Below are 17,134 nucleotides of genomic sequence, written 5' to 3' on the forward strand. Positions count from 1 at the left end.
AACGCCTTTATGAATTGAATTAGCACCCAGAGTGGAGAAATGGAGAGATGTAAATGAGATGGAGGCCTGTTTACCATGCCGGGGAAAAGTGAAATTTAATAAGGGATGAAATATACTGTTTGGAGTTCAAGTGAAGTACGGGTAGTCCTTGACTTACGTCCACAATGGAGGCCAAAGGTCCTTAAGGGTTCTTTTTACAAGAGGCAACTGGACTTTCTGTTTTTACTGTGAAGACATTTTGCTTCTCATCCGAGAAGCTTCTTCAGCTCTGACTGCTTTTCCCCACCATCCACTCAGAGCTGAAGAAGCTTTTCGGGTGAGAAGCAAAACGTCTTCAAAGAAAAAACAGAAAGTCCAGTTACCTCTTGAAAAAAAGTACCCTTGGGACAACCATGACTTGGATGATTAAGAACCTCCATAGACAATTGAGACCAATTGTTTCTCTTGGTAAGTTACTACATGAATTCCCCACCACACATTTTATGATCTTTCTTGCCACTATTGTTAAGCGAATCATTGCAGCGGTAAATAGTGATAGCAATAGCACTTAGACTTATATACTGCTTTATAGTGCTTTACAGCCTTCTCTAAGCGGTTTACAGCAGGGGCCTCAAGGACCACCAAACTCATAATTTTAAATCCTGCGGACTAGAGACCCTGGGAAAATCCCCATAAAGGTCTGCAGGAAAATCCCCACCCTGTTTTCTTACCGATCATTCTTTATTTGGGATCACAGGATACCGTCTCCAGCTGTTCTCAGGGGGAAGAGAGAGAGAGAGAGAGACTTTTGGCTTCATGCAAGGAAAGCAGCAGAAGCAGCAGAAGTCTTTCTTTCTCTCCCCCAAACTCTGCCAGAAATGAGTCTTTGCCAGCGCAGCATCTTGGAGCAGGATGCCTTGCAGGGTCCCAAAGACTCATTTCTGGTGGAGTTTGGGGGAGAGAAAGAAAGACTTTTGCTGCTTTCCTTGCATGCAGCCAAAAGCAGAAGAAGAAAGAAGCAGAAAGAAGCAGAAAGAAGCAGCCCGGTGGCCAGGCCAGGCGCGTGGGGCAAGTGGGGCAAGTTCCCTCCCTCTGCCCTTTCCCCCCCTCCCCTTACTATCTCGTGTTGTTCCTAATGCAAGCGACGCAAACCTTGTGTTCCCACGGGCCATGTGGGCGGCAAAGCCTTGTGTTCCCGCACAGCCTGGATTAATTGCTTTGGGGGGTGCTTTGGGGGTGACATTTCTCTGAGGACCACCAAAATTTTCTCGCGGACCACCAGTGGTCCCCTGCCCACTGGTTGGCAACCACTGGTTTACAGAGTCAGTATATTGCCCCCAACACCCTGAAGTTAGTGACACGCAGTCGTTAAGTGAATCTTGCTTTCCCCCGTTAACTTCGCTTGTGGGACGGTCACAAAACGTGATCATCATGAACTTGGGACACTGCAGCTGTCCATCAACGAATCACTTGCCAAGAATCTGAATTTTTGTTCACGTGACCAACGGGGCATGCTGTGTAAATAAATAAATAAACTGATGTAATTCAAGGATGGGGGAATGGTGGCTCTTAAGAACTTCCACCTTGCCGTGACGTAATTGTTTTCGAGTTCTGATGAAAAGAGTGTTCAAACTTTTGCACCGGTCGTATTTACCTAAAAAAAAAAAAAAACAAAAAACCAGAAAATATTCTGCTTCATTTTGTCCTATGCAAAGGGTGTGGCCCTATATGTTCACTTAGAAACTCAAGTGAAAAAATGCACGCAGCTGTGACTTCTTTAAAGTTGTGGTTTGGCGGCTGGTGGACACTGCAATAGCTGAATCAGAGGAGGAGGAAGAGGCGTGGGAGTCAGGGTCAGCATCAGGGAGACCTGGGGGCTCCGAAGGGGAAGAGGGAATGGAGCTGGAAGGGAGAGAGAGAGAGAGAGAGACGCCACAACTAACTCGCTGAGGAAAAATTCACCATGGCCAACTCGTTGCAGGACAATTTAAAAATTCTATTTAACCACTTAAAATAAATCAATAATTTTAATTTCTGCCATTGCCATTTCACTCTGTCCCTTCTTTTCTGGCACCATTTCTTTAATGATTCCATTCCACCATTTCTTGAATGTTAATGTTGTCATGCAGTGAGTTGTCCTGTGGTGAGTTGGCCATGGCCAAGTGTCATCTACTCCCCCCCGCCCCCCGTAGCAGAAATCCAAAAGTTTCAATTTTGTTGTGACCTGTCAGTTGCCAGCCCCTCCAGCAGCCCAATCAGATGAGGAGGTGGCATGTGAGTCAGAGTCATCCTCAAGGCAATCTGAGAGCTCGAAGAGGGAATGGAGCTGCCAGAGAGAGAGAGAGAGAGAGAGAGAGAGAGGGAGGGAGAGAGAGAGAGAGAGAGAGAGAGTGTCAAGAGGCAAAGCTTGGGCTGTCCGTCAGCCCCCAGTCTGGATGTGGCTGATGAGGAAGAGGAGGAACAGCTGGGTCCAGTGCCTCTCGCACGGCTGTGCAGAAGGCAGAGGAAAGGAGAGCAGTGGAAATCTATGAGCCGATCCTTGGGAAGGAAGAGCCACCGCTGCTAGCGAAGCCACACCCTAGCTCTGGGGATAAAAGGCAGGGGGCGGATATGAATAGGTGTGGCAGACAACTATTTATCTTCTGGACAGATGGTCATGTTAACCTGTGAGAGAAACCTTTTGCTGGGGCTGCCAGCATTCCTAATAAAGGAATCTTTTGAATTCACATCAGAGGGTTTGCCGTGTTTGGGGAGCAGAACATTTAAGCTAATCACTACAAGCATAATTTTAAGAATCTCCATTAGATTTTTTTCTTCATCTATTACTAATACAAGTAGTCCTTAACTTACTGTTCGTTTAGTGACTGTTTGATGTTACAGCGGCACTGGAAAAAGGAACTTATGACCGTTTTTCCACACCTATGCCCACTGCAGCATCCCCGTGGCCATGTGATTTATATTCAGATGCTTGACAACTGGTTCCTAGTTATGACGCTTGCAGTGTTTGGAGATCATGTGGCTGTCAGGATTCTGGCAGTTACCCCCCCATTTAAATCATGAGTCTCGAGCCAAACTTCCAAAACTTCAAAAGGATTTATTGGGAGTTAACATGCCGGCACTGCCTGGGTGTAGCTGACTCTGAGACACATCATTCATTGTCACCCTTGACCCTGGATTTCCCCCCCATCCATTGGATGTATCGTAATTCATATTCTCCAATGGGACACATCCATAGCTAAGAGTCATCCATCATGCTCTCCAGTTAGAATTTTGCATGGCAGAAACTTCAGTCACCTAGTTACTATCTTTGAAAACATTTATGGAATGCAGTTTCGGTTTTGCAAGCTGCTGCACTGCTCCCTCCTCCCTTTCTGTTGGCAACTCTAAAAAGACCACAGGGATATTTTATGAGTTGACAGTGATCATATTTTTGCAATCTAAGGACAAGGGAAGCCAGATTTACTTAACGACCATGTCACTAACTTCACAACTGCTGCGATTCACTTAACAAACGTGGCAAGAAAAATCGTTAAAAGTGCGGCAAAACTCACGTAACAATTGTCTCACTTAGCAAACATAAATTCTGGGCTCAGTTGTGGTCTTAAGTCGAGGTTACAGGGCACTGAAAAAGGGGCTTATGACCGTTTTTCATACCGTTGCAATGTCATGTAATCAAAATTGGGACGCTTGGGCAACTGATTCACATTTATGACGGTTGTGATGTCCCGGGGTTGTGTGATCCCCCTTTTGCGATCTTCTGCCAAGCCAAGTCAATGAGGGAAGCCAGATTCACTTAACAACGGTGTTCCTAATGGAACAACTTGCCGTGATTTGCTTAACAATGGTGGCAAGAAAGCTCGTAAGGTGTAGCAAAACTCACTTGGCAAACGTCTCACTATACATTTTCGGGCTCATTTGTGGTTGTAAGTTAAGGACTACCTGCAATTGCTCTTGGGCATCATGTTATTTAGGAATCTTCTCCCTACGTGCCCAGAAGAAAAGGCCCAGCCTTGGTTCTGTCAATTTAACCTCATTATTAAGTGACCTGGCTGAGAGTCCACCAAAAAAACCGCTTTCTTACGTACTTCCAGTTTCCGCTGATACTTTTCGCACTCCAGCTGACACTGTGAGAGGTTCCTGGAGGTCTCTTCCTGGATTAGCTGCACTCGTTCGCTCTCAAAAGATTTGAGTTTGCTCTGGTGGAGAAGTTCAGCCACTTTGTTTTCAGTGCTCAGCTGCAGCTGCCGGTATCTAAAAGCCCAAAGCAAAGCAAAAAAATGTGGCCACAGCAAAACCAAAACGATCTGTAGAGAGTCTCAGTCATCCAGGTCATGGTTGTTCCCAAAGGTGCTTTCTTCAGGAAAAAGAAAAAAAAATGTGCTTTTTCTTCAAAGAAAAAAATATATCCTGAAATGGCACTTTTCAAGGCAACCGTGACTTGGATGACTGAGAATCACTATAGACTTTTAGCTACGCAATCTGGGATGTACACCAGTGATGCATTTCAAAAATGGTCACCGCTGGTTCGGTGGGCGTGGCTTGGTGTGCGCGCTTGGTGCGCATATACACACTTTGTGCATATGTACCAAACGCGCACTTTGCGCAGGCGCGGAGGCATTTTGAGTCACCTCCTGCAATCCTGCACTCTCCCTGTCGCTTCAGCAGCTGCCGCGTGGCAATTGCTGTGCCGTGCAAAGCAGCTGCACTTCAAAAGTAGGACATAAAGGTTAAGTATGGGCGGGCGGGCGGGTCCAACACAGAGCGTCGGAGAGAACCGGTTTGGTCTCCGATGCTCATCGCCGCTACCGGCTCAGCAGAACCGGTCCAAACCAGTAGAATACCACCACTGACGAACACCCTTTGAATGGTGTGGGAGTAGGAATGGATGTCTAGAGGAAAAAAACTGCAGACTACAGGAACTATTAGCACTACTCAGGTGACCCTGAGGACACAGATAAACCTCCAAGCGCTTCAAAGACCCTCTAAAAGGAGGCAAATGACCAGCTGTCTGCAAGGAGTATCAATCCTTCCGTTCCCCACCATCCAGTCAGAACTGAAGAAGATTCTTGGATGAGAAGCTAAACGTCTTCAAAGAAAAAACAAGAAAAGCCCAGTTGCCTCCTGAAAAAGCACCTTTGCGACAAAATCAAAAGGCCAAGCCATTTCTTCCCTGCCGTTATATCATTTTTCAGCTGAGAGAGAGAGGGGGGGGGGGGCAAAATTCAACAGACCGTTGATGCTTTGAAATAGAGCTATCAAGGAGTATGGTGGCTCGCGTGGTTAGGATGCTGGGTTGGAGGTTAGCAAGCCCGTGTTTGAGACCCGAGTGCTGTCGTGAGGCGGGGTTGAGCTCCTGCCCTTCGCTTCAGCTGGGAACAAGAAAGAAGCCCCCAACTACACATCCTCTTCACAATCTGCTTTCCTTGGGAGGGGGCTTCCTGGTATCCGAAGCAGAACATCCAGATTCATCCACAATTTTGTTCCATACAGTATCAACCTTGTCAACTCTCAAGCTTCCTCTTTCCACTACGTATTCAAGATGATCGGTGATTAATATTTATATGTATGTCTATAGGTGTGTTATGTCTATAGGTGTGTTATGCATGTGTACACTTTTGAGAGCAGGTAACAGAATTTCATTTTTAATGTGTGTCGGTGTGCCCACAGGGAAAAAAAAATGACAATAAAGGTTATCTTATCTTATCTCTTATCTCAGGGGTCCCCAACCACCGGTCCGCGGACGGCACCGTCCGTGGAACAAGTCCTACCTGCGGGCGCTGGCTTGCAGGCGCCGCCATCTTTTTGATGAAAAAGTGCTTCCGGTGAGCTTTTCGGGTAGAAAGCTCACCGGGCACGTTTTCATCAAAAAAGATGGCGGCGCACTCATCGGAAAAGCTCACCGGAGCGCTGGCGCCGCCATCTTTTTGATGAAAAAGTGCTTCCGGTGAGGTCACCAAACACCTTTCATCAAAAAAGATGGCGGCGCCCAGCTAATGCTGGTACGGGCCGCGCCATAAAAAGGTTGGGGATACCGGGGCGGCGTAAAAGGTTGGGGATCACTGTCTTATCTTATATCTTATATCTTATCTGGTCATCTTCTGGGTGTCATATGATGAACGGTTGCAAATATTTGGCATGGCTAGTCTAATGAAGAGAAGGACCAGGGGATACATGATAGCAGTGTTCCAATATTTGAGGGGCTACCACAGAGAGGAAGGGGTCAAGCTATTTTCCAAAGCACCTAGAGGCCAGACAAGGAATAATGGATGGAAACTGATCAAGGAATCCCCCAATAGAACAGAAGTTGCCTGCAGAAGTTGTGGGAGCTTCATCACTGGAGGCTTCCAAGAAGAGACTGGAGTGCTATCCTTCAGAAATGGTGTAGGGTCTCCTGGTTGGGCGGGGGGGGTTTGGACTAGATGACCTACAAGGTACCTTCCAACTCTGTTAATCTGTTAAATTGTTAATCTGTGTACCCCCAGGCAACAGTGATGTCACTGGCTAAGTATTTCAACCCAGAAGGGCCTTTGTGCTTCTAATATAAGTGCTATGTTACTTCAGCTATCAAAGTTTCTGAATATTTCTGAACAACGTCGCATATGACCAGGTTCCTTGCTGAAGGGCTATAACAAGACATCATGAGCACCATCCTCATCAGACAAGCAGAGAACAATGTATTATACTTTCTTCAAAGAGCAAAAATAATATATAACTCTCTCTACCTATATCTGTACAGGTAGTTCTTCTCCTCCCCCCTCAACAACCATTCCCAGATGAGAGCCAACACTTAATGTCTGCTATTTTCTTTTAAGCAGAATTTTTGCTGATCAAAACAATGAAAGTGATTCAAGGTCTTTGCTAAATATTCGGTTTGTTTTCTGTCTGATAATGAAGCACACGCAGAATTCTGCATTTGGCTTCAGTGAAGTCTCTTTCTCTCTCTTTTTCTTTTCTTTTTTGAGAGACGCAAGGCTTATGGCTCTATGTAAAGCTGTTTATCCCAACTGAGATTTTTTCCTCTACTTTGTAGTAATATTTTATTCACGGCAATCACTGCTACCTTGGGAGGAAAAAAAAATAGTCCTTTCTGATGCATTCAGCTGAATTTAGCAACCAATATTTATAAACGAAAGACCAAACAAAGTAGAAACGAACTCATTTGCATCAAAATGGCAACAGAGGAATGTAATTTGAAATCTTATTAACAGAGTCATTCCTAATCTAGCAGGAGCGTAGGTCCCACCGAAAAGAAATGCAAATAATTTAGAATGTGCAGAAACCGCAGTCATAAGCGAAAAGAATATTGTGATCTATTAAGTAGAACCTTTGTTAAAAACAGCAAAAGACTAAAATAAAATAAAGAAATGATTCTTTACTCATGGTTAACCTTTGGCAGGAGCACAAAATGTGTGTGTCATCTTTTTCTTAGGAAAAGCCTTGTTTTTGGGAGCACAAATGGATGGGGGTTTAAAAGGGGCCAAGTATGGTTTTCTTACAGTAGGGTTGCTGTTCGTTTGAAGGGATGAATTAGTGCATTAAGACACAAATGTCTTTGACTTCTTTCCACCCTGACCCAGGATTGAAGTTAGGTCGAAAAGAAAAGCCAAGCAGTAAGATGAAAGATCCAGGGTGTCAACAAACACACCAGCTAAATATTACACAGCAAGTTTAATAGCACGTTTCTCTCTAAAATGTAATAATTTAATAGTAGGTTTCTCTCTAAAAATGTAATACGATGACAAACAGGTAGTTCTTGACTTACGAACACAACCGAGTCCAAAATTTCCCATTGCTAAATGCTAAGCAAGATCATTGTTAAATGAATTGTTGTCTCATTTTACGACCGTTTTTTTGCCAGTTGTTAAGAGAGTACCTGGTAGTAACACAGTTGTTGGGCTTATCGCATATGGAATGGGTGGGGGGGGGGAGAAGAAAGGAAACTTGTCAAAATGAAAAAAGCTGAATGTTCTCGTGCCCAAATGAAGCACCTCCTTATCATGATTTTCACTGGAACGGCCTTTGGTGAGCTTCGGTTGGGAAACTGCAATTGCCGAACGAAGGGAAATTCTGTATTTTGCGGCTCTGGGCTGAAGATCTCCCCTCTGCCCCGCAATTCTACTAAAGCCCTGCAGGAATCCCAAATATGCATTTCGAGAAATTCAGTTCGGCTCTCCCATTATTCTAAACAATGGAATGCAACAGCGAGCAATAAAATGGACAGAGGATATCTCAGCAATTAGTCATTTATTAAGACCAAGGCAAATAAAACACCAAAGCTGCTTTAACAGGGCTATGAGTGGATATATCACTTCATATATGTTTATGGGCTTCATAACATATATTTAAGCATTGTAGCTCGCTGTATTTCAGAGGCTGTGTATAGAAATATTTTTTTTTTAAAAAAAGGTTTTATAACTATTTAGATGAAACCCATCATGATCTTTATCTTCCTCCTACAGCAGCCCAATTCTCTGTATCGCATATTCCTTCCTTAAAGACATTTGTGGTTTCCTTGTGTAAGCTTTCACTTTTTCTCTGATGCCTGGGCCCATCACTCCTTTCCCTCTCAATGAATAATAGAATAGAATATAGAACAGAATATATAGAACAGAATATAGAATAGAACAGAACAGAATAGAATAACGGAGTTAAAAGGGACCTTTGAGGTCTTCTAGTCCAACCCCCTGCTTAGGCAGGAAATGGGTGACTCATAGCTAGTCAACATCCAAACCAAGACTATATTTATGGCTAAGACTTGGAAAAGCTCCATCCCATTTGTAACAGATAACAGATAATCAGAGTTGGAAGGGACCTTGTAGGTCATCTAGCAGGAGATCCTACACGTTTTATAGTCTTTTACCTCAGTGGTCCCCAACCTTTTTTGTACCAGGGACCAGTTTCACGCAGAAACACTTTTTCAAGGACCGGGGCGTGGGGGAAGGAGTCCGAGTTTGGTGGTTGCTTGCAGACGTTTCATTACCTGACTAGGTAACATCTGATGTTGTTACCTAGTCGGGTAATAAAACGTCTGCCAGCAAACCACCAAGTTCAGGAGCGCCAATGCCTCCTCATTGCAACCCTGAGTGTACAGATATTCTTTTCTATTGGGACATTTAAAACGGAGGGTTTCAGCTGCAGATTCAGCAACTGCGCCGGGCTGAGGAGTGCCTTCAAAACTGAGCGCTGGGCAGTGCAAAGTGATCCACGGACCGGTACCGGTCCGCGGCCCGGTGGTTGGGGACCCCTGTTTTACCTGACAGAATAGTATTGTGGCTGAGACTTTGAATTCAGGGCTGCACAAGGCTGCACAATACCACAACCTTGTGGTTCCTCGACAGAATGACACTGCTGGACACCCCACACGCCTCTACAACACCCAAATGTGACCCAGGATTGATCTAGCCATCTTCTCCTCTGCAAAGGTCTGGCTGAATCTGACATGTGCCAAGATTGGGCATCTTTTCTACTGGAGCTACTTCTTCATCAAAGGCCCTAGCTCAGAAATGAGATCAAGATCAACTCTGGGTAGCCTTGTAGGAACCTATCTTGGCTTAGGAACCCAAAAGTAAGCCAGGAAGATGAGTGAAAAGACAAACAAATCAGCCAGCCTCAACTATTCATATTAACTTGTATCTAACAGATGCTCCTTTTGCTATTCCAGTAAACAGGAATCTGATTCAGCTCTGAAATATTACTGAATCCAAGTAAAGATTCAACTGCATTCAAGTGGTAGCTGTGGTTTATTCCTGTAATAAGTGGGCAGAAAACCTGATGAACTTCCGAGTCTGGACCACAATTCCCTTGACGGGTTATATGGAATGGTTCAAATATCTAGAGGTCACCCTGCGGCCTATGTCTGCTCATAGTTTTGAGATTTTGGGTGCTGATAACATCTGCAGCATGGTGAAGCACATGCTAGAGGACTGAAAGTTATTTAGAAAGTAAATAGAAAATACTTTTCCTGAAAACCCATTAAACTCACATGAACCGAGTAATCAGAAATGATATTCCCTGGCAATCCCTAACAAAAAGCCAATCGTTGCTTTAAAAATGTTGATGGCACCCAGATGTTGAGAGCACACTGCAGGCAAAACAACAGGAACATCTGGATCATAACTGAATCGACATCAATCAATGGAACAATACCGAATTCTCAAACTTAAACGGAACATACAGCACATTTCAGTTTCATAAATCCAACCTTGTAGTTAATGCCAGGAAAATCTGGCCACGTTCCTTTCATTTAGAAATTTAAAAAAAAATAATAATAATAGTTGTCCTTAATCCTCATCCAATTTTTAAAAGTTTAGCTGCATCTTTTTGAACTGGGTGTGGATTGGAAGGATAAATAAATACATATATATATGTATATATTTATATATATATAAAAATAATAATTTCTGAAAGTGGTTCTGTTCCACTTAAGGTAGCTGGGACAGAAAGTGTACTACGCAAACTATGTTTTTGCCTGCTGATTGAGATCGCTCCCAGTCTTTTACATGAAATGACCATGTTTCTGCATATGCTCCCTTTTCCCTTAAAGCAGTGGCCCCCAACTTTTGGGGGCACCTGGGACCAGTTCTGTGGAGAAAGGTTCTTCTGTGAATTGATGGGAGGGGGGCCCATAGTTTTGCGTGCTACCCGTGTCCCATGCTTACGCAAGTGGGGCTTCGCTTGTTTGCCTGGCCAGGTTTCTGGTGCACTGGAGACCATCGGGGTGTGTGTGTGTGTCAGAAACTTCCGGTCCGCTGCCTGGGAGTTGGTGACCCCACCTTAAAGAACCCCCCCCTGTCAGGGTTCCAAGTCACAACCCCAAATCAATCAAAACTCTGAGGCCTACAGATTCCTCAGGTAATTTTATTTGGGATGTCATATTGGCACAGCTGGTAAAAATCCGACTCTAAAGGACCCCCATGCAAATCAAAAGCCCAAGTTCTTGCTCCCAGGTCACATGTCCTCACATGGTCCAATCAGGTCATAGTCCCAATTCCGGCTGGCTTTGGTCCATGCCCTTCCAACACCTGGTAGAGCGTCCTTGGCTCCCACGGGGAAAAATGCTATTTTGGCTACACATCCCCCAGCTATCTCTGCCTGGGCACTTACATCTCGGAGGACCTCTCATGGACTATGAATGTTAACATGCTTGTAAAGAAGGCACAGAAGAGGCTGTATTTCCTGTGAATGTTCAGGAAGATAAATCTATCTCAGCATCTACTTCTGTCCTACTACCGCAGCACCATTGAGAGTGTCCTGACATACGGCATTCTTGCATGGTACGGGAGCAGCTCTGTAGCAGACCAAAAAGCTTTACAGAGAATCATTAAAACTACCCAGAATATCATCGGGCTCCAGCTACCAGCCCTGGAAGACATCTTCGCATCTCGCTGTTTGAGGAAGTCACACAACATTCTCAGAGACTCTTCCCATCCTGCTTACAATCTTTGTGAACTGTTGCCTTCTGGCAGGAGATACAGAACAATTAAAACTCGGACCACACGTTTTCTGAACAGTTTTTATCCCAGAGCTATAATTGCACTTAACGATGAACTTAAATACCACCATCAGTGAGCTATTGGACAGTATTACTTGGGCTGTTGTGCGGATGCTTGTGTGTTTTTAAGGGGGCAGGGAATTTTGGCGGGTGGGAGGTGACTTTGGGGATTGTCATGTGTGTGTGTGTGTGTGTGTGTGTCTATGTTGGGTCTGGTCTGGGTGTTATGTGAATTTCGTTGGATGTGTATACTGTGTATATATGTACAATGACAATAAAATATATTTATTTATTTTATTTATTATTTTACCTCCTGCCTCATGTTCCCACAGCTCCACCTGGCCTTGCTGTGGCAATCCTAAAGAGGCTCCCAAAATGGCTTCAGGGCTGACACCCCCACTGCAAGGGCTCTACTGCAGGGGTCCCCAACCACCGGTCCGCGGACCGGTACCGGTCCGTGGAACAAGTCCTACCGGGCCGCTGGTTTGCTGGGCGCCATCTTTTTGATGAAAAAGTGCTTCCGGTGAGCTTTTCCGGGTAGAAAGCTCACCGGAAGCACTTTTTCATCAAAAAGATGGCGGCGCATGCGCTTCGGTGAGCTTTTCGGGTAGAAAGCCATTTCTACCCGGAAAAGCTCACGAAGCGCTGGTGCCGCCATCTTTTTGATGAAAAAGTGCTTCCGGTGAGGTCACCGGAAGCACTTTTTCATCAAAAAGATGGCGGCGCCCAGCTAATGCCGGTACCGGGCGCGCCATAAAAAAGGTTGGGGATCACTGCTCTACTGGATAGCTGCCTCAATTCCGCCCACGACTTTTAAGACAGCCGTGAATGCCGCTTCAAGCCTGCCGGAACCCGGCACAAGGTTTAATCGGAGCAAGACCTGCTGTGAAGCTAGCCACAGGTTTTGGGGTGTACTGCAGCCCGAGGAAGGTACTTTTGACGCCTTCCTGGAAGAGTCAACAGCAACTTGCATGCCATAAGGGATTAAAGAGCGTGGAAAAAGACAAATGAGCAAAAGAAAGAAGAAGAAGAAAGAAGAATGAATGTCTACGGAGATTTTGAGTCATCCAGGTCATGATTTTGTCCCAAAGATGCTTTTCTTTCAAGAGGAAACTGGACTTTCCGGTTTTTCGTTTGAAGACGTCTTGCTTCCCACCCAAGAAGCTGAAGAAGAAAAGCCGAAGAAGCTTCTTGGATGACAAGCAAAACGTCTTCAAAGAAAAACCGGAAAGTCCAGTTGCCGCTTGAAAAAACATCTTTGGGACATGAAGAGTGAATATTTTACTGTCTCATTCAGCACGTTTACACACTAGGCTAGCACACATAAAGGAGAAGCCCTGATGTGATATGTTGGGTTCCACCTTAGTTGTAGTTGTAATGGTGGTCTCGAACCCAAAAGGGAAAGGGAGGGAGAAAGCTGGTTGCACAGATCGGGCTCCTCGTGAAGAAACATTGACCTCCTCTCCCATGGCCAGGTCTTCATCCTACCAGCCAAGGAAGGTACTTAACTCTTACATACAGGACAAGCAAACTGGCATGGCTCAGAGTACCAAATTCGGATGCTCCCCACAGCCAGAGAAGAACAGCTGCCCTTTTCAAAAAATACAGTACAAAGCCAGCAATTAAATAAAAACCACGATAAATGAATCATAATCGTTATTGAGCAATGTACAACCTTTGTTCCATTTCTTGGGTTAAAGAGAAATAACTATGTACGTATGGGAAATATATGCCTGGGACTGTTAAGCACGGAGCAGGATTCGTGTTAGTTGCACTCAAGTGTTGAAAAAGGACGGTATTAGTCAAAAACAACAACAATCATCCCTGAATGAAGAGCCATGTGGTAATTATCATTGGCTTTGCCTTAAACCAGGGGTGTCCAACCTTGGCAACTTTAAGACTTGTGGACTTCAACTCCCAGAATTCCTCAGCCAGCTGGCTGAGGAATTCTGGGAGTTGAAATCCACAAGTCTTAAAGTTGCCAAGGTTGGACACCCCTGCCTTAAACCATAGTTAGAACAAACCTGGAAAACCATCTCCTGCCACCTAGTCTTTATTTGTGAACACCCCTATGGAATCATTTAGTATATTTGAGGAAGGCGAACAAGTATCCTTGATGTCTTTACTATTATTTATCAAATTCATTGGCCGCCCATTTTACCATAGAGTAACTCTGGGTGGATTAACTTTATGAATTAATAATCTCAGTTGCAAAAGTCACCATTGAGTTAAGACTTGCATTAGCAAAGCACTTAATGCTAAATATACGATCCTTTTAATATTCTCTCTACATAAACTGGAGGAGAAAACAGCAATATATGCATGTAAGATACATTTGTAAATTTCCTTGAATATATAGTCCTCATATATGCCATGGCTTTTATCTATCTATCTATCTATCTATCTATCTATCTATCTATCTATCTATCTATCTATCTATCTATCTATCTATCTATCTATCTATCTATCTATCTATCTATCTATCCATCCATCCATCCATCCATCCATCCATCCATCCATCCATCCATCCATCCATCCATCCATCCATCTATCTATCTATCTATCTATCTATCTATCTATCTATCTATCTATCTATCTATCTACCTAATCAATATAGATATAGATATCTATAAAAGTGAAACAACCCTCACGCCTCATCACAAAATCTCCAGAACCATAAAGCCTACAAACTTGAAATTTGGCACGTATGTTCCTCTTGGCTTCTAGGTGCTCACTTGTAAAACACGAGGAAAGGAGTTCTAGTTTTAGTTTCACAGCATCAGGCAGCTTTAGTACAGAACAATTGAGCTAAGCCACGGCCAGGCTCCTTGCTGTCTCCTTCTTGCTCACACAGCAAATACTGTTTCACTTTCCAAACAGCCCTCAACTCTCTCACGTACTGACAGGATGCTAGCCAGATGAATACCGATGTCTTCTTGTGGCAGCATCCTATAGGATGCAAGAGCTCATTTTGAAACTGGAGGAACATGCTCTCTCAATTGATTGGCCGTCATTCGCTGAGCTTCCGCTGCAGCAAACATCTTCTTTTAAGGTAATTTGGGAAAATAGGCTGTTTTTAACGGATGCTTTTATCCACACATCTAAGCTGTTCATTATTCTAAAGCCGATTGGACGGCTTTAACTTTTTATTTTGAAGCTGGTCTGAAAAACTGCCAACCCTTGTCATTTGGTGTTTTGGTTTTCTGAACTTTTGATTTAAGATCCAATCAACCTGCAAGAACAGCTTGTCATAAGTCTGAGGGGCCGTATTTTCCCAAGGGAATATAGATTTGGATAAAAAGGAAGGCGAGGGCCTTGCGTGTTTTCTTTTCAGATTATCACATCGGTAGTATCTGATTAGGTCTAGATTATTTCCCTGTCAGATGATGAGCCCGGGACTTTTCAACTAGCAGATCCAAACCTTATCTTGGTGAGGTCTCTGATTTTTTGTTTTCCTACTGAAAAAAAACAAGGTAATAAAGTTACAGGGCAAAGGAAAAAAAAAAAGAAAAACAGAGGGAGAGGTGGAAGGAAGAGTAATGCAGGAGGGGGAAAAAAAAGTGGGGGAATCCTGTTCAGCCTCCAAAATCGGCTGGAAGGAAATCAAGATTTTTTAAAACATAATGAGAAACAGAGAAAACGCTATTTGAACATCTTCACTCTTTCCGCCAAAGTGAGAAAGGAGGGGGCTGCCAAACCTTTCTGCAAAACAGAGAAATCAGCCCTTCCTGGCCTTCTGCCCAGGGCACCCATCCCGAGGAGGGCCGTTTTGATAGAACATCATCACCAGACGCTGCGAAGGCCAAACGAGAATTCACTCACGGGGTTGTGGCACTGCGAGGCTGTGATTTTTATTAATTGCTCCCTTCCCCCCTCAATAAAATTGTCCCTCATTGTCCTTTGAATGGACACCATTTCCATTCTTCAGGTGTCCATTTCAGCATCCATAAATAAACCTTTCCATGTGTAACAGTGTTTCTTCTTCTAGCAGCTCTGTGCACATCCACGCTGGAAACAGGCTCCCTTTGTTCCTCTGCCTCACTGCTGCCAGATTCCGGAGGCTCTGGGGGAAGCACCCCACTCCCAGATGCGCCTGGCATCTCTGTATAGGACACAGGACCCTCGTCTGAGTCCTCTCCAGACTCCAGGGCTGGTCCACGTTCTTCCCCACTGTCCGGTTCTGCTGCCGTCTGCACAGGTTGCCGGCGAATCACAACACTGTCATTGGACGTTGGAGATCGTGTTGGCATTCCTATTTTCATCAACAGCCCCATGAAAAAATGGAATCACTGCCAGAGACAGTCGACAGTAATTTCTACTATCTGGTGAGAATTCTCTTGAGATCTTTCAGGAACTGCAGTGGTTCCTCTGACTTCCAAATAGCAAAGTTAGAGGGCAGTTAGACAATTTAAAACAATATGGCAATATGTTTGCCAAAATAACAAAACAAGTTTCAAACAAGGCTTGATATTTAGTTTGGAAGTTCTGGCATGTTTGGTATACATCATATGATGATAAAATAACAGCAACGTGGTCCAATAATTCAATCCCCGGGTTGCGTTTAATTACATTAGTTTTAAATTCCTTATTTTTCAGCCACATATTTTTAGAGAGAAAAGATAACCTCATTTTATAACTGACTTAAGGTTTTTGTGTGCATTTGTTTTGAGAAAGCTCGACTGTTATGTGGTTAGAAGACTCCTCCTCCCTTGTGTGATTTATACGTTAAGCAGCAAATTGAGATGAATTACGAAAGGATAAATCCTAAGGATTTTGATTTGCAGACACTTGTTTTGTAAGGATAGATTCTTACGGGGGGGAGGAAGCCCCCTCCATTTTGCACACAAATCATAACCTTACCTCGTAATCTGAAAAGGGAAATGAATGCTCTCCGTGAAATTTATTTCTGTGTGAGAATACATTTGGATAATCCTCTACTTTGTTTTTCTTCTCTTAATTTAATGTGATGAAATCTCTTCTTTATAGCTTATGGGTACAAACCCTGGAGTTATTTTCCCAAATCTGCCCTTTTATTCTAAGCAAGTTTTTTTTTGGGTGGACTTAGATACACTGTACCTGTATGTATGTATGTATGTATGTATGTATGTATGTATGCAGGTATGCATGCATGTATATAAATATATATTCACACATACACATATATTATATTTCATACACACACACACACACACACACACACACATATATGTTTTCTGAGGTTCTCGCGGGTATTTGTATGTGGGTCTTTGGTTATTTGGATTTTCTCCCGCATAAAATTGGAAGTATCTAGGCAACGTTTCTATGAAGTCTCATTCATCATCTTCAGGCTTGTGTCTTCGGCTCTGTGCTTCTCATCGAAACGTTGCCTAGATACTCCCAATTTTATGCGGGAAAAAACCCAAATAACCAAAGACCCATATATATATATATATATATATATACTATATATACATACATACATATACATACTTTTGTGTGTATGTGCATGCATATATGTGTCGATAAATAGATATAGAGATAGAGACAGACATCTGTCTTAGATGATCGAGAGAGAGAGAGATGATAGATAGATGATTGATAGATACAGACAAGACAGACAGATGATTAAGAGAGATGATAGAGATAGATAATAGACAGACGATAGATATGATACAGATATGATAG

At 43.7% G+C, this 17,134-nt stretch overlaps 1 protein-coding gene across 4 annotated transcripts in view; it reads right to left on the reverse strand.

The window, feature by feature from the left end:
* Positions 1 to 17,134, reverse strand: part of PIBF1 (progesterone immunomodulatory binding factor 1) — a 106,624-nt gene that overhangs the window by 36,182 nt on the left and 53,308 nt on the right. For all 4 annotated transcript variants that reach the window (XM_026673480.2, XM_087967422.1, XM_087967424.1 and 1 more), the window contains one exon: positions 4,065 to 4,230. In XM_026673480.2, coding sequence (XP_026529265.1) covers positions 4,065 to 4,230 — 166 coding nt within the window. The remainder of the gene's footprint in view (positions 1 to 4,064; positions 4,231 to 17,134) is intronic.

Source organism: Notechis scutatus, chromosome 5 (assembly GCF_049901735.1).
Source record: "Notechis scutatus isolate UNSWTSFEM ecotype Mainland chromosome 5, rNotScu1.2, whole genome shotgun sequence".
In the NCBI taxonomy this organism is placed as follows: Eukaryota; Metazoa; Chordata; class Lepidosauria; order Squamata; family Elapidae; genus Notechis; species Notechis scutatus.